This window comes from Martes martes, assembly GCF_963455335.1.
Source record: "Martes martes genome assembly, chromosome: 7".
In the NCBI taxonomy this organism is placed as follows: domain Eukaryota; kingdom Metazoa; phylum Chordata; class Mammalia; order Carnivora; family Mustelidae; genus Martes; species Martes martes.
Genome location: NC_137894.1, coordinates 25,267,068 through 25,286,153, shown reverse-complemented (window position 1 = coordinate 25,286,153; position 19,086 = coordinate 25,267,068). Strand labels below are relative to the sequence as shown.

Here is a 19,086-nt window from a genome sequence, read left to right as displayed (position 1 = left end):
GCTGGCAAGTATGGGGTAAGCCCCTTGAGGAGTATGGGACAGGTAGAGAGAATGTGGCAATGTCCACCTCACCCACCACACAGGTTGCCTGATGTGGTCCTTGATGGGAAACCTGGTTACCAGGGTGCTGTGTTGATTCTCACTGAGAGGTGTAGGATGCTGGACTCAGTTTTGTCTCCCAGACATGCCACAGAGTTCATTCTAACTGCATCCAAATTATGTAGATTCAAGCAGATGCTGGGGCATTTGAGACCCTGGAATCCACATATTTGGTATTTGGGAGGGTGGGAACTTCCTCTTAGTATCAGTCAGGGTTCTTCAAAGAACTGAACCAACAGGATAAACAGATATAGAAAGGCATAAGCATAAGAGAAGACTTATTAGAGGAATTGGCTCATGCAAGTTATAGAGGCCAAGAGGTTCCATGATCTGTCATCTATAAGCTGAAGACTCAGAAGAGCTGGTGATGCAAGGATACCTTGGAGAAATTGCAGGTTCAGTTCCAGATTACTGCAATAAAGGAAGTATTACAATAAATCTAGTAAAATGTGGTTTTTGGTTTCCCAGCATTCATTCTAACTGCACTTTATGAAGTATGCAATAATAGTATGTCCAAAAAAAAAGTACATACCTTAATTTAAAATACTATATTACTAACAAAGGCTACCATCATCTGAGCTTCCAGTGAATCATAATCATAGAGCACAGAGCACCATAACAAATATAATAATATGAAAAAGTTTGAAATATTGTGAGAATTTCCAAAATATTCACCAAATGCTGTTGGAAAACATAGCATGAATAGACTTGTTCAATGTAGGGTTGTCACAAACCTTCAATTTGTGTGAAAAAAGACACAGTATCTGTGAAGCACAATGAGTGAAGGGAAATAAAATGAGGTATGCCTATGTAAGACTGAATCCATAGACCTGACAATTGGGAGATAATCATGTAAGTTCCAGTCTGAGTCTGGAGGCCTCAGAACCAGGAGAAGCAATGCCTGCGGGCAGGAGAAGACAGTAATGAGTAATGAGTGCAAGTTTCATAATCCTCTGCCTTGCTGTTGTATTTGGACTTTCAGTGGACTGGATGATACCCACCAGCACTGAAGAGGGTAATCTATTTTAGTCTACTAGTTAAATGCTAATCTCTCTTCTGAAGAAAACCTCACAGACACACCCAGAAATAATGTTTTACCAGTTATCCAAGCAACATATAGCATGGTCAAATTGACACATAAAATTAACCACCACTCTCCCCATGGAAGATGGGTTTCCTTTTGGAAGTCTCACACCTGAGCATTTGCTTCAGAGGACATAGGATGACTGCTGGCATTTCACACCATCTGCTATTTGGTAATTAAATCCTCCCAACAAAGGAAAATAACTTTCAAAGAGCTGTGTGATTCCTTTCCTCCAAAGCAAAAGGGATGGGAGACAGCCCCACCTGCCAGGATGCTCTACCTGGCAGAAGGCCCAACTCATTAATGCACTTGGGCAGCATTCAGGAAACAAGCAATTTTGACTCAGCTTATTTTAAGACACACACACCAGTCATGAAAGCATTTGGATGAGCCAAAAGTACTTAGTTCCCTCTCCAGGTCACATCAACAAAGGCTTAGAATAAAATACATTTGGCTGTATTCTGGCTGCTGCACACATAGTAATAAAGAAGGTATTCGTGACTCCTAAAAATAAGTCTTTCTGGTTTGTTTGTACCTCTGCACAGCCAATCAGATGTTGCTGGAACCTGATAGTGATAAGGCTAAGTGAAATCTTCCAGTCCTGACCAGCCTGCCTTCCTGCCTTGAAAGGATACAATTCAACTGACCATGAGATGCAGATGGTACCCTCCCTCTAGGTTCTGAGACCTAACTTGGAGCATGAACCTCACTGATGTCTTTAGATTCTTTTTCCAAGTCAATATTCCTCAGGGATACTATAGCCATGAAGGGATTGGAACACAGTGAACCACTGTCTCAATCAAATTCAGTAGCAATGATTTTAGCTTCATAGCCACAGAACTGGGGAATTTGATCAGCTGAAACTGGTTTCCATTGTCCTTTGGTTTTTTTTCTATCTCGTCATGGCAGGTATGTATTAAAAGGAAAGTAGAAGGCATGCATTACTAAAGAAACTTTTTAATTAAATTGTCATTTTTTTGCGCTATTGAATTGTATGTGTTCTTTATATGTTTTGGATATTAGTCCTTTACCATATATATGATTCACAAATATTTTATCCCATTCAGTAGGTTGCCTTTTCTTTCTTTCTTCTTCTTCTTCTTCTTCTTTTTTTTTTTTTTTGTTTCCTTTGCTGTGCAAAAGCCTTTTAGTATGATGCATCCCCAGATATTTATTTAGTTAGTTAGTTAGTTAGTTTGGGTTTTGGTATCAGATTATAAATATCATTACTGAGACCTATGTCAAGGAACTTACGTCTTGTGTTTTCTTCTAAGAGTTTTATGGTTTGAAGTCCTACATTTAAATCTTTAATCCTGGGGCGCCTGGGTGGCTCAGTGGGTTAAAGCCTCTGCCTTCGGCTCGGGTCATGGTCCCAGGGTCCTGGGATTGAGCCCCGCATGGGGCTCTCTGCTCGGCAGAGAGCCTGCTTCCTCCTCTGTCTCTCTGCCTACTTGTGATCTCTGTCTGTCCAATAAATAAGAAAAAAAATTTAAAAAAAATAATAAATCTTTAATCCTTTTTTAAAAAAATATTTTTGTATTTATTTATTTGACAGAGATCACAAGGAGGCATAGAGGCAGGCAGAAAGAGAGAAGGGGGAAGCAGGTTCCCTGCCGAGCAGAGATCCCAATGTGGGTTCAACCACAGGACCCCGAGACTCTGACCTGAGCTGAAGGCAGATTCTTAACCCACTGAGACACCCAGGCACCCCTCTTTAATCCTTTTTGAGTTAATTTTTGTGTACGTGTAAAATAGTGGTCAACTGTTTTTCTTTTTTTTTTTTTTTTCATGTTTTCCCAGCACCATTTATTGAAGAGACTGTCTTTTCCATTGTATATTCTTGGCTCCTCTGTCATTAATTAATTGAGCATATATGCATGGGTTTATTTATGGACTTTCTATTCTGTTCCATTGATTTGTGTCTGTTTTTTCCAAAAGCTATTGGAATTTTGATAGAGATTGCACTGTATCTTATTGCTTTGAGTAGTATGGACATTTTAACAATATTGATTCTTTCAATGCATAAGCGTGGAGTATTTTTCCATTTATTTGTGTTTTCTTCAATTTATTTCTTATAGCTTTCAGACTACACCTAGGTATTTAGTTAGGTAAACGACCTAAACAGGGAGCAACATAGGAAAGAGGAATCAAGAACATTAAGATTTTAAGCAAATCACACAGATTTAAAGGAGATGAATAGCTGGTTTGAAAACCTCTGGGAGAGTCTAAGACTGTGGTTCCAAACAACGGTTGGCCATGAGCTGTAGGTAAACTATTAAGTAATTGAAATGTGACTACTCCAAACTAAAAAGTGAGGTTAGCATAAAATACACATTGGATATTGAAGACACTATGAAACTGTCCCATACTAATTTATTAAAACATCTCACTAATTATTTTTCACATTTATTGCATGTTTAAATGATATTTTGATAAATTTTGTTAAATAAAATATTATTAAATTTAATTTCATGTTTGTTTTAACTTTTTAAAATGTGAGTTCAAGAGGGGTGCCTGGGTTGCTCAGATAGTTAAGTGCCCAACTCTTGATCTTAGCTTAGGTCTTAATCTCGGGGTCATGATTTCAAGCCCCATACTGGGCTCCCTGCTGAACATGAAGCCCACTTTAAAAAATGATGTGACTCCTAGAAAATGTATAATTATATCTTTGGTTTTCATTATATTTCTCTTAGTATGATAAAAGAAGATCAAGGAGTGTTAATTGAAAATAAACACTTCGGAAAATGAAGAGACCACAATGCTACTCAGAGGGAACAGTTACACAGTTTAAAAGAAATATAAAACATAGGAAAAAGCTAATACAGAGATTGTGCTGTTGCTTATCCAGCTCATGGATATATTTTATTTGGTCAGTAAAGTTTTAACCTACAAAATGTTTTAATTATACATTTAATCTTAAATGAATTTGTTGTTGACTTTTAAAAATATTGGAAGCCTTCGTATAAAAATTCAAATCTCCTCCTTGAAAAATAAAAACACCTAGCAAATCTTTCCTGTGTTCCATCAAAGTAAAATTTGGCAAACACTGAAAGTGATTCTCTCACAGGCAATTTATGTACTTTGCCATAATCTCCACCATGACCTGTTGTACACTGGAGCCTGAAATTAAATGTCAGCTGCTGTTTATTTGTCATGTAGTCGTGTTTCTTGCTGTATACTTATGAGGGAAAAAAATACATATGGTAACCAGAGTCATTCACTGAAATTCTTGATGTGGCTCTGTTTTGTTTGTTTGTTTTTGTTTTGTTTTGTTTTGTTGTGTGAGAGTGTGTGTGTATGTTCATTGCATTTGCAACCCCTACCCTATAGAATAGGAGAGCATGGTAGAGCGAAGAAGGGCTTAGAGTAAATCTTGGCATCTGTATAGAATATGAGTTTCTTGGAGTTAGGAGCACTAGATAAGGAAAAACAGAAATAGAAATTTCTGACATATCAGACTACAACAGGGAAAATAATTAAAGGATGATCAAAGATAACTATCTCTGGGGCACTAATATATATTTTCAATTTATCTTAAAAGATTATATATATATATCTTTCATTATATCTTATAAGAACAATTTAAAAATAATTCAAGATCAGGAATAGAAAGCAATATCCTTCTAGATACAATAACATAACAGTTTCAGATATTAAAAGAGATATGGGAAGAGGTATCAGATCTCAACATCAGAAAGAAGCTGAACATATCAACAATCAGAAGCTCACAGAAAATGGAGGGGTGGACTTGAAATTTATCTTGGTACATGTGAGGTACTGTTATTGAGTAGATAACCAAATTCCTAAGAAAAACACAACAGGTTAGTGTATCCTCCTTCCTTCACAGAAACTTCTCATGAAATTGAGTAAAGTGAAGCACAACTGACATTGGCCACCAGATGCCATTTCTCATCAAGCACATAGCTACTCTTGAATGAGGGGCTCATGGAATGCTAGAAAAGCTAGCAAACATCCCTCCTCATCAAGTAACCATGAAGGAATATGGAGGATAATCCTATTGTCATGATGATTATGATCCTCTTTAGAGGCCTCCATTCTACTCACAATGACTATATTTTACTCCTTTCATATGTGTTGTTCTGCAGGTGAAATTATTAAATCATGCAACTAAAAACTGTAGAATAAGCTATTTTTGGTTTGCAATTAAATGCAATTAAAATTCTATGAGTAAAATCCATAGACACTAGATCTTTGTGTTTGAATTGTCTATACACAAGTTATTGAGGATGACTTTAGCTTACAGTTTGGTAAAAGGAAAATATAAAGGAGATAGATTAGTGTTGTATAGAGCTATATTTTGAATGAAAAAGAGACAAAATCCATAAAAAGGATGGTAAAGTATACACTTTCAAGACAGAATGAAGTGAAGTTAGAGAGGGAAGAAGGAATCTTGTAGGTTATGGTAAAGCATTCAAGCTTGATACTATCACCAGGGGTAAGAACTTTTGAACAGTTAGAAGTACAGGATTATATATATATATATATATATATATATATATATATATATACACACACACACACATATATATATATATATATTTTTAATAAGCCAATGCCAGGAGATATATATATATATATATATATATATATATATATAATGAACTTGAAATAAAAGAGTGGGAGTGGAAATCCCAACAGGTAGAAACAGTTAACAGTGAACAAGTTCAAAGACATTTTTGAGGCAGACTAAATAGTAATTGGTTTAATACCATGGAAGAAGCACTTTCCAGAAGTCAGAGGATCCCATTTCTAATCCCTTAACCTTGGACATGACAACATCTGTTTCTGTTTCCTCATCTACACATGAGCAAGATGGACTAGATGAGGAGTTTTTAAACTCTGAACTACAAATTATGTAGCTGATAGATTAAAAATACCATATTAAATTATCTGAGTGTATGAATAAAGGACCATAGTTTTGTCCAGAATCTCATAGTGGAATGTGACCCCAAAATATGTAAGAACCATTGTAAAAGATTGTTTATCACTGAGATCTTTAAGCTGGAACTTCTGGCCCAGGGTTTCCAGAAATTTCTAATAATTCAGAAGTTTGTTTCACTGAAATGAAGAAAGAGGCATAGGATCGTTATTTGTCATTTTTCAACTTATTATTTCACTTAAGCCCTTAAAATATTAATTTATCAGTAATTTGGACCAATTATATGTAGGAATTGGGCCTATAATGCCACCTCGGTATGATTACCCATATTTCTATCTTTATGAAGTAAAGATTTTGGGGGTGTTAAGTTTGTTAAGTTTTTTTAAGATTATAAATATTTTTTATTATGTTATGTTAGTCACCATACAGTACGTCATTTGTTTTTGACATAGTGCTCCATGATTCATTATTTGCATGTAACACACAGCACTCATTACAACACATTCCCTCCTTAATACCCATTAATACCCATCACTGAGCTAACCCATCCCCCTACCCATCCCCTCTGAAACCCTCAGATTGTTTTCTGGAGTCCAGTCTCTCATGCTGTCATGGTTCCTCTCCCCTTCTGATGCCCCCCCCTTCAGTTTTCCCTTCATTCCCCTCATGTCCTCCATGCTGTTCCTTATGTTCCACATGTGGGTGAAACCATATGATAATTGTCTTTCTCTGCTTGACTTATTTCACTAAGCATAATCTCCTTCAGTTCCATCCATGTCAATGTAAATCGTGGGTATTTGTCCTTTCTCATGGCTGAGTAATATTCCATTGTATATATGAACCACATCTTCTTTATCCATTCATCTGTTGAAAGGCATCTTGGCTCCTTCCACAGTTTGGCTATTGCGGACATTGCTGTTATGAACTTTGGGTGCATATAGCCTTCTTTTCACTATATCTGTATCTCTGAGGTAAACACCCAGGAGTACAATTGCTGGGTCATAAGGTAGCTCTATTTTTAACTTCTTGAGGAAACTCCATACTGTTTTCTAAAGTGGCTGTACCAGATTGCATTCCCACCAACAGTGTAATAAGTTGTTTTTTAAAAAAATAGATTTTGGATATTAGCCTTTATCTGACAAGACATTTGCAAATATCTTCTTGCATCATATAGATTGTCTTTTGGTTTTGTCTACTGTTTCCTTTGCTGAAATTTAAAATAGGTTTAAACTTATGGAAAAATTATAAGGATACTACAGGTAGTTCCCAACACACCACACCTAGTTTCCCCTATTATTAATATCTTACACTAATATGTACATTTGCCACAATTTATGAGTCAACATTGGTACACTATTAATTCATGTCCAGTCTTCTTTTTTCAGATTTCATCAGTTTGCCCCTAATGCTCTTTTTCTATTCTGGGATGTCATCCAAGATAGCACCTTGGCTATGATGGTTTCACAGATATTCCTTGCTCTCAATGGCATTGGCATTTCTGAACAGTACTATTCAAGTTTTTGTAGAATGTATCTCAATTAAGATTTGTATGGTGTTTTTCTTATGATTATATGAGGTTATGGGTTTTTAGAAGGGAGACCACAGGAGGAACTGCCATTATCATCACATCATATCAAGGGTACCTACTATCAATATGATTTATATCTGTTCATATTGAACTTAATCACCTGGCTGAAGAAGTGTTTGTCAATTTTCTCCACTATAAAATGGCTCATTTTATCCCTTTCTATGATAAATTTCTTGGAAGGAAGTCACTATACTCATCCTTGACTTAAGGGGTGAGGAGTTATGTTCCACCTCCATGAGGGTGGACTATCTATATAAATTATTTGGAATTCTTCTGCATGGGAGATTTGTTTCTTCTCCCAAACTACTTAAGGGGAAGTTATATTCTGCTGTATGAGCGTATCAAATTTTATCGGTTCATCAGTTGATGGGATTTGAGTGTATCTGTATATCCATCTTTATAGCAGCACCACACCACACTGTCCTCGTTATTGTACCTTAGTAGTAAGTTTTGAAATCAGAAGTGTGAGCTCTCTAAATTTGTTCTTCTTTCAAGATTGTTTTGACTATTCTAGATTTATTTAATTTCCCCATAAATTTTAGAATCAATTTGTCAATTTCAGAGGAAAAGAGCCAGCTGAGGTTTTGGTAAGTATTGCACTGTATCTATAGATTATTTTGAAAAGCATTACCACCTTAAAAACGTTAAGTCTCAGTTCATGAACCTAGAATGCCTTTACATTTGTTTAGATTTTCTTTCCTTTCTTTCAACAACATTTCTGTAGTTCTCAACATACAACTCTTGCACTTATTTTGCTAAATTCACTCAAGTATTATATTCTTTTTGATACTTTAGTAAATTGTTTTCTTACTTTCCTATTCAAGGTTTCATTTTATAATTTATAGAAATACAAATGTTGTTTGTATATTGCTCTTGTATCCTGTAATCTTAATTCAATCCATTGAAATTTATTGACTTACTTCATTACCTAATATAAGGCTTATTTTGCACAAAGCCTCCTGTGCACTTAAGAACAAGGTATATTCTGTTGTTGTTCAGTGGACTAGTCCATATATATCTACTAGATCTGGTTGCTTTGAAGTACTATTCAAGTCTTCTGTTTCCCTGGTAGACCTCCTATTTACAGTTTTTTCTCTCCATTTTTGAAAGTGGGTTATTAAAATATCTAACTATTATTACTGAGTCGTCTGTTTTTCCCTCCAGATAGGTCAATTTTTACTTAAATTTTAATTTTACTTTATGTATTTTAATGTTCTATTGTTAGAACATTATGCCTGTTTATTATTACTATGTATTTCTTGATGTGCTGACACATTTTATTATTATTAAATGTGCTTCTTTGTCTTTAATAATAATTTTCTTTAATATATTTTGTTTTATACTAATATAACTAATCCAACTCCCTTTTGGTCACTATTTGCATTATATGTCTTATTTCATAATTTCACTTCCAAATGATTTGTCTTTGAATCTACATTGTGTCTCATATAGACAATATATAGTAGGATCATGATCTTTTATCCTTTCTCCCACTTTTTGCTTATCCATGCATCTGTTGATAGACACTGGTTGCTTATCCATGCAACCAGTGTCTATCAACCCAAGCTGGGTTCCTCAGCTTGTGGACTCAGGAGAAACTCCCCCTAAAAGTAGATTCCCTGTCCTGACTTGGCTTTGGGAACAACAGAAAAGCAAAAAATTCCTTCCAGGAATGTAAAATCACAACCTGAAATCACAGATATGTAGCTAGAATTCATACCAACTCTGTAGCCTAGGAATCCAGGCTTAAACTTTAAAGTTATAGAGACACCAGGCAGAGCCAGAGCAAAACCTCCTTAGAAAAGCCAGTTTTAAATGTAAGCCCCAAATAAATCCTACAGAAAAAAATTACAAGAAACATGAGCTTAAAAGAAAAATTACTTATTGAACAGAAAAGTAAATGAATTACCATGTAACTGAGTAAAACAAAACAACAAAGTCTGCAAGTTGCTCCCACAAAGATATCAGAAAGTTTTGAAAATTTAAATAAATGGAAGATGACATTAAAAATTTAGTGAAGAAATAAGATGTTGTCAAATTGCATAAAGAACTAGAAAAAAGCAAAATATAGGATGTCTAAAATAATGAGAAACAACCATTAAAGTTATAAAGTAAATAGATGAATTAATAACATATCAGAGCATTGGAAGGGTCTACATAGCTAAATTGGGTTAACTGAGAACACTGGTAAATAGTGAAGTGGACAAATTACTAGGAAGAGTATTATGCCTCCATCAGAAAGGACGAATACCCAACTTTTGTAGCAACATGGACAGGACTGGAAGAGATTATGCTGAGTGAAATAAGTCAAACAGAGAAAGTCAAGTATCATATGGTTTCACTTATTGGTGGAGCATAACAAATAATATAGAGGACAAGGGTAGATGGAGAGGAGAAGGGAGTTGAGGGAAATTGGAAGGGGAGGTGAACCATGAGAGACTATGGACTCTGAAAAACAACCTGAGGGTTTTGAAGGGGCGGGGTGGGAGGTTGGGGGAACCAGGTGGTGGGTATTAGGGAGGGCACAGATTGCATGGAGCACTGGGTGTGGTGAAAAAACAATGAATACTGTTACGCTGAAAATAAATAAAAAATTAAAAAAAATTATATACATATATACCAAACTGACTCACAAAGAAATAGACTATTTGAATGGTTCCATAATTTTCAAAGTAATTAAATAAATAGAGAATAGTAGGCCTAAATAAATCTACAGGCAAGTTTACCAGACATTCACAGACATTAGCCATCTACTTGTTGGGCATTAAAAATATGTGTTATCAACATATATAATGATTTGGGGGAAAATGTTATTTTAAATTGGGATTCAACTAATTAAACTAATCTCTGCAAAAGAATATTTTTGCCCAGTGTAGATCAGTGAAATTTTGCTTTCTACCTTGTCTTTTTCTCTGCCTCAAATAAACTGTAAAGTGTGTTCATCTCTTATTTCATTTTTGTCTTTTCACTTTAATGTCCAGCGAGGGAAGCCACAAAAGGTCTGCTTGAGATTTCATCACATTTGTTTGTCAAGCTTTATAAGCAATTTTATAGAAAGTCAATAAAGTTAATTAAATTCTTATGAGTCATACTTAGCTACTTGTGATCAACACATTTAAAAGGAACTATCCTAAATTCTACAGATATATTTCCCTATTGAGCTTTACTTAAAACGCTATTTTATAAATAAACACATAAATTTGATATTTCCTTTTTTATGTATCCTTGTATGCACTAAAATTGTCTTGAAGAATTTAGTTTGTTAGCTAATATTAATCATATGTAAGATATTAGAAAATAAAATAGTGAAAAATTATATTCTACAGTACTGCAGTAAGACAAATGTAAATATATTTAAATAAATTTTTATCTTTCTATTCAGAAGACAAAATGCCTTGCTTGAAGATAATATTAAACCCAAAAATATCACAAATGAATTTTGTGTACTTCAGAATAACATGCACAGCTTATTAGCATAAAGGTTATTTGTAAGTCAACTGTTCACCAATTTCTGACAATTTCATCATTATAAGTAATGGTCAAGTTGCTTACAGCTTTTCCAAAGTTACCTATTCTATAACATATGTCCTACACAATAGAGTGAAAACACCCATGTGTCTAATACCAAAATCATTATCCATTTTTTCTGTCGCGTAATGATGCTATAATCAATCTCATGACCATCTGCCATAAATCAACAGAAGACAGACATTCCATTACACAGCATTTATACCCCAAGTTGGTACTCACAGCTGGAGAAAATCAACGGGCAGGAGTGCTCATCCATGGGAAAGTTGTGCAGCTGCAGCTGGCATTCTGCATTTATAGTGAGCCTGCAGGAGAGCCAAGGGTCACTCTTGAGGTCAGCCAGGAGCAACCCAGAAAAGTCCCAGGTCAAAGCTAAGGATCAGTCACCTTTTACCACAACTGGGGAGGAGTGAGAGCAGTGCACTTAACTCACTCTCGGCATTGGTGCCATTCAGGGATAACCATTTAGTGGCTTTTGTGTTATTTTGTTCTGTTTTTCATTATTGGTAGCAGAGAGAATTTCAGTTAGTAAAAATTCCAAACTATGTCTAGAAATAAAACCCAAGTCAAAGAGAAGACAAATAAAAACAACTATTATTTTGTATGTGTTTGTCTTCAATATGTTTGACTGAATTAAAACCTTCTTCCATTTTCAAACTAGTGTATTTGTCTAAATAGGTATAATGCCAAACTAATCCACTTGTAGAAGGGACTTCATATTTGGACAACACTCTCATTAAACTATGCAGGTTGTGGCTATAAAAGTGTGCGCATTGCATCCTTCAAGAGCAGACAGCCCTGGGGCCAGAGTTCCTATGGAGGATCCCAGGATAGGTGATGTCCCCAGTCTGGTTTGCTGAGGCTCACCTTCACTTCAGAGTCTCATCTGTACTCCTTTAAGACTAATGTGGAAAAACCTGTTACAGACTCCAACTATCAAAATATAATCCATCAGCTGAGCTACCTGCTGTGGATTTGTTGTTGTTGTTCCCCGCCTGCCAAAATTATTATTTCCCTGAAAGTTGAAATTCTCCAATCTTCCACTTCTTTTGGTTTTAATCTGTACTTTTGTTTGTGCTGTGGATACTTGTTTACCATTCTGAGTTATAGACTTCTCCACGTGGCCACAACTCACCTGCAATTAAGAGCTCATTTACTGAATGTGGGGGTGAGAGAGGAGAAGTGCCCAGGGGCTGGTGGTGGGCTTCACTGAGCCAAGAAGATAAATGGGTCAGAAGAGTTAAAGTCACCTTCTCCTGAGGCATGCGGAATTTACGATGCCTTTCAGACACTCAGGAGGAGACATCCCATAGGCAGGTGGCTCCAAGCATCTGGACTCCAGAAACAAAGTTCTGGGTTGGAGGTAGGCATGTGGGAAACCTCAGAATAGATGTGGAAATGGATTAGGTAAGCCAGCAGGAGAGAGAAAGGTGAGTGAAGTAATGAGGAAGTCCCAAGGCAGAAAGAATGGAAGGAGAAAGGGCTTCACAAAAGCAGGAGCAGGAGACAGACAGAACCATGGTGCTGCAAAGGTGGTGAAAGAAAGTGTTAGAAGAGAGTGAGCACATATAGTGCTCCTAAGAGATCACGGGCAGTCGGGACAACAGTGTCTGGAGGGTACTGCCCTGATCCTAACTCTAGGGAAACAGAAAAGATGCTCAAGGTGCAGGGTATCCCTCTGGTATATTACAGCCGGGTGTTCACTTAGACTGGGGCCAGCCTTGTGGAAAGACTTCTGAGAGATACAGACACAGGCACAAACTCTGATAACACTAGTTTTCAGTGGTGACTTTGGACAAACAAGTCAGTTCACGTCTTTGAAGTGCAGTTTCTCTTACCTTGCCCAGCTTTGTAAGGGCTGCCTGGCCCCCAGGAAGACTCATTACACTGTAGCTGCCACTTCCATTAAGGATGTACTGGGAAATGTCCTCTGTGCTCTTTTTTCCTGTGGTCTTAAATTTGGTTATGATTACATTTGTTAATTAGTACACCAAGACATCTTTATTTTCCTAGCCTAGTGGACCCATGGGTTAAATATATTAAAGATAATTCCACAGCCCACTTCCAACAGAAATGGATTCTGATGAAGGAATCACTTTATATTCATTGAAGATCATTTGTATGCCTTTATTCTTTATTTTCACATATAGTGGCATTGGAACAAACTTTTTCAGGATCCTGTAGCAAGTCGAACATGAGAAGTGATAGAATGTAACAATGAAAATAGGGTCCCATCTCTACAATGATCTAAATTATCAACCTGTCAGTGATTAAAAATCCACCAACATCTCACCTTAAAGTATAAAGGATTTTCCCATCATTCCAAATTCTGAGGAGCTGATTGGGGGTGGTGATCCAGTGAGCTTCTGCAGTTTTAGAATTACGAAAGATTGTATCTGGAATCCATATTAATCCCACCATGTTGCTGTTCAGAGTTAGTATTTTCATTGTGCTGTTGAATCGAAGGCGACTGTCTGTCCAGGTCTGAGCAAAAAATATGTCAATTTGATATTCCTGAAAGAGAGCAAAAGGAGAGGCAAAATGGTTCTATTAATGAATTTTCTGTATACTTTGTTTTCTTTGTCAAAAGTCTGGCTTTCCTTCATGTTTACACCCTTATCCCCCACGTCCCTTTCTGTTAGCTCTCAGTGTAGTGCCTTGCTCAACATGGTAAACATTTTAACAAATGATAACCAGGATTATTAGTGATATTATTATGTGATAAGATATGTACAAAATATTCTGTAAGTCTTAAATGATAATAAACACATAAAATGTGATAAGGGGCTAGTGATGGTAGACTATAATTGAAAGCCCAGAATCAGATCCCCCTGCATTCACAAGACCAAGCTTTAACAGGTAATATGACCTATTGAAGCCTCATTCTAATCTGTAAAATGGGTGGAATGCCCACATCATAAATGGGTTATAAAGAAGAAAGGAGATGATTAAATGAAAAACCCTTAGTGTCTGCCATAGATCCATACAGTATTAGCTTATATAATAATTATCATTTTCACTTTAAAGTCTTATTGAATCACACATTCAAATCATAAAGAAAAGTAAGAAACAGGCAACAACAAAGAATTATAAAGGTGACAGACACCCACGCCAACTGCTAATTCAACAGAAGGCTGGTGAGGCTCACAGGACCTCTGTAACTAGAAACCTTTTGGTATTCCCAGAACAGAATAAGACTTTGCTGCAACCATTAGATGTGGAATAGGACCAATTTCACCATGAGACCTAAAGAAATGTCCCGAGACTGTACCATCCCAAAGACCATTCCCCAAAGCACAGTTTAAAGGATTATCATCAATTAGGTCCATAGTAAAGAGGATCTAGAAGCAGATTGTTAGAGATTCTTATATCTTTAATTTCATTTACATGTTAGATATAATAATGAATTACTCTTACAGAGTGTGGGTTTAGTAATTCTAAACAAATCCCACATTTATCTTTTCCACTGAGTTTCCAGTTAAAGAACCTTTCTGAGGTAGTTAATTCAACTGACCAGATCCTGTTTGTTATTAACGAATCCATTCATTCATTATCTCTGCTGCAGTGAGTATGCCATGCCCCGCAAATCACTGAAGACCGAGCACTGTGCCGACAAGAAAATTCTCTCCCTTCATGGAGCTTATATTTTAGTCTGGGAATTAAACATTCAGTTAAGATGAAAAAAAAAAAAAAAACCAAAAACCAGCGCGAGTTTGATGGTCACATGCAGCGACCAGAAAAATGAATTTGGTTAGGATTCCAGCTAGAAAAGACAAAAAGCATCCAAGTTTTTAATGTGGAAAGAATTGTGTATAGGGAATTTAAGTCTTGCTTAAGCATTTGAACAGCTAGGGGAACAAAGCTAGGGGCAGGTTATTGTGGGAACTTTCAGGGCTGAATGAAGTCTCAGCATCCAGAGGGGCCCAGTGCAAGTCCTCCCCTCTGTCCATTTGCCTGCCTAAACTTGCCTCTGGGGAATAATGACCTCTGTGTCATTATCACCTTCTGGAACTTTGCACATGTCTCTCGTTAACAGACTCTAAACTTGGAAATGCACACAGAAAGAGAAACAAAGAGGAAGTTTGTGTGTATGTGCGTGCGCATGTGTGTGCATGCATGCATATGTGTTATTTCCTGTTGTATACTGACTGATTTTAAAATGGGTTTTGGAGCACCAAAAAGTCAGTCAGTTAAGCGTCCAACTCTTGTTTTTAGCTCAGGTCATAATTTTAGGGTCCTGTGATAGAGTCCCACACTAGGCTCTGAGCAAGTGAGGAGTCTACTTGGGATTCTCTCCCTCTCTCTCTCCTCCTTCCTCCACTCATGCATGTGTGCTTTCTCTTTCTAAAAAAATTAAAAAATAAAAAAAAACTTCAAAAATAAATAAATAAGCATGGGTTTCAAACAGTGCTGAAACAAGTAAAATAAGTCAGAAAAAGAAAGACAAATACCTATGATCTCACTTATATGTGGAAACTAAAACAAAACAAAAGAAAAACCTGAAGTCATGGATACAGAGAACAGACTAGTGGATTCCAGGGGTGGAGACTGAGAAGCGGGAGAAGCAGTGAGGGGAATCAAAATGTACAAACTTCCGGGGCCCCTGGGTGGCTCAGAGGGTTAAAGCCTCTGCCTTCAGCTCAGGTCATGATCCCAGGGTCCTGGGATCAAGCCCCGCATCTGGCTCTCTCCTTGGCGGGGAGCCTGCTTCCTCCTCTCTCTCTCTGTCTTCCTCTCTGCCTACTTGTGATCTATCTCTGTTGAAAAAATAAATAAAATCTTTTAAAAAAAGTACAAACTTCCCATTATAAGATGAATAAATCCCAGGGGTACAATGTGCAGCATTGTGACTATAGTTGACAATACTCTATTGCATAATCAAAAGTCACTAAGAGTAGATCGTAAAAGCTCTCATCACAAGAAAAATCTATCTCTAATTGGATTTATTGTGGTGACCATTTTGCAATATATATGTAAATCAAATCATTATTTGTATAACCGAAACTGATATTATGTTAAATGTCAATTTTATCTCAATAAAAATAAAATCAGTACATTGAAAAAGAATGCTATAACAAATATATAACATGTAGTGTCGGCTTAGGACTGGAAGCAAGGTTGCTCATGTCACACATGGGTAAAATGTTTGGTAAAGTTGACACCTGCAGTAAGGCAGAGCATGTCTAATGAGTACAGAGCTCTTTGAACAATGGTTGGAAAAGGAACATTAATTAGAATGTGTTGGCTGCTATTGACTGTGCTTGGTAAGTTTACATAAGAAAGAAATTATCTCAGAAGCTAATTGGCCAGTTGGAAAGCAGTTATGAAAGAGAAAAAAAAGATAAATCACATACAGGTTCTTGTAGGGTTAGAAAAGGCAACTGCTCCTCATCTCCATCAGTAAATCATATCAAGAAATCCCTTGAGAGTTAAAAGCCTATTGAAATTCAGCTTTGCAGAAATAATCAGACCACTGCTAAAAATTGGTAAATGGGTTAAGTTGCCACCTTATAAAATCTTTAATTGTATATGGTTTCAGGCTAAGAGACCAAGGTCTAACTCTTCCACTGAAGGCTGATAGAGCCAAGGCACTTGTACTTAATTTAAAAGAAGGAGTAAGAGTTCATTTGAAAGTAAAAGGGTGGGAGAGGCAGTGACATGGGAAAGCCAAGACACATATTGGACCCTAGAATTGCATTGACAAAAGTTCTGTGAACGTGGCTATGCACATTTGAAACTCTCTTAATAGCTAAGAAGCTGGCTAGGTTTTAGAGAGTTCTGCTGCCAAAGGACCATCAAGTCAGGAAGAGGCATCTGTGACTATTTGAAACTAAGATGTACTTTTGCATTCCTATCTATAAAGGGGAGATTGTGATCTGGAAAAGCTGATTAGACCTTAATGGGGGCTTCTTCTCCAATGCCCACTTTCCCATGACCAATGCAGTTAGTGGAAAAATAATAAACTCTTGAACAATGGACTCAAGAGCCAGGGAAAATTGTCCTTTGGAGCCATACCCTGGGAGCAGAATTAGTTTAATCAAAGGAGATGCTTTCTTCCCGGGGAACAGAGCCTGCTCAAGATCTGTCCAGTAGAGTCTCAGAATTGCTGCAAACCAGTGAGTTGACTGTGATTTTCTTGGCTCTTCTCCATCACTGTAGATATACTACACATGTGGGGATAGGTCTAATAGCTTTTCCTTTTGTTTAGGAGTCAGTGGACAAAGGAAAACCATGTGAGTTAATGTGGATGCCAGCACACATACACATAATCTTGAGCTTGGGGCTGGGACAAGGTGGACCTTTTGGGATGCTTCATTTGAAGAAGGGTAGGCTGAATCTTCCCTGATGTAGGAGAGAGAAAGTATTTGGCAGCTAGATACAGATTATGGTGGTCATTGGTCCTATTCACCAAATACTGCAGCAGTTCTCTCTGTGTATATGTGGTAGAATTGCATCTCCCTTGCCCCCTGTTGGGGCTGTGTCTGGCCATCTTATTTGTGATGAAGTGAAATGTAAACAGAGTGGGGTGTGCCATTTCTGGGATGGTGTTTTCAGAGCACAACCCCTTTACAGACTCAGAAACTATGGAGCACAGTCTCTGCTGATTCATGCTGGACACATATCGTGGATGCAAAATTACCTGGAGCAGTTTGTAAGAGGATCACTCCTCAGCCTGTACCAACAGCCTGTACCTGTACCCAGGAAGAGTTGGAAAGGGGAGTGGGATGCAGGGAGGAGGTGCTACCTTCTTTATTGAGAAGGTGACTTATAACAAAGACCTTGGTGAGGTACAGGAGTGAGCCATACAGATAAGTGGAGCAAGCAAGTTCAAAAGCATACTGGATGAGCGAGTGACAATTCTGCCAGACTGAGTAGACTGCATGAGGTGGGTAGGCACCTTAACTCCTTGAGGCCAGAGTTTTAGCCTTACAATGGTGCTGTGTAAAAATGGCAAAGAGTGTCCTGAAGATAGGGTCCTCATCTTTGCCCCTCCTCTCCTATTGTCTCTGATCCCCATTCCCACTAATAGGTTATATACCTTCACAATAAAATACTTTGAAATGCAGATCTGAAATCAGTAAATTATATAGCAAGATGAGAACATTATCCAAAGTCACTCTTATGAGGTACAGATGCTTCTGTACCTTCCAGGCTCTGATTACTGAGAAAAAGACTATAATAACCCTTCCTCTCAGGGGGTAAACTGAGACCTAAGAGATTAAGTAATTTTCATCAAGTCACACAGCTGCTAAGTACCAATTGTTCTAAACTACACAGTCAAAACCTACTTCCCTGGAGGTGACTGAGAGCAATTGAAATCTTGTTGTTAGAGGTAGAAACCACTGGAAATGTGAGAGGAAGAGCTCCAATGCAGAAGTTCCCTCCTTATTCACCCTATTTGCAAACCACATGAGGTTACTTTCCTTGGACTCAGTTTTCTCATCTATAAAATGGGGTGGTTAATGTAGATTAAATGTAAGGACCTTCCAATTCTAACATTTTATATTTCCATATCCTTGCTTACATTAGCATTTCACTGTTGAAAGTAATTTTCCATTTCCCTCCTTTCTGTCTTAATTTTGCAATAAAGATGAGATAGAATGACTTCTGTACATGTTCTATTTCCTGCCACTGGAAAGAACTTTGTATGTTTGAGTTCTACATGAAGTACAGTTGCCTCCCCCCATCATCTTCGGGTATATATATTCTCTGACCCCCAGTGGATACCTGACACCATGGAGAGTACTGAACCTTATATATACTATGTTTTTTTTTTCCCTATACATACATACTTATGATAAAGTTTAATTTATAAATTAGAGATAGTAAGAGATTAAGAACTGATTAAAAACAGAACAATTATAACAAATGTATTGTAAAAAGTTA

The 19,086-nt window shown here is 37.0% G+C and overlaps 1 protein-coding gene across 1 annotated transcript in view; it reads right to left on the bottom strand.

Moving 5' to 3' along the window:
- Positions 1 to 19,086, bottom strand: part of GABRG3 (gamma-aminobutyric acid type A receptor subunit gamma3) — a gene marked incomplete at both ends in the record, with an annotated part of 605,484 nt that overhangs the window by 290,920 nt on the left and 295,478 nt on the right. Inside the window, 2 exons of the mRNA XM_080808621.1 lie at positions 11,422 to 11,504; positions 13,493 to 13,713. Of these exons, the coding sequence (XP_080664747.1) occupies positions 11,422 to 11,504; positions 13,493 to 13,713 (304 nt within the window). The remainder of the gene's footprint in view (positions 1 to 11,421; positions 11,505 to 13,492; positions 13,714 to 19,086) is intronic.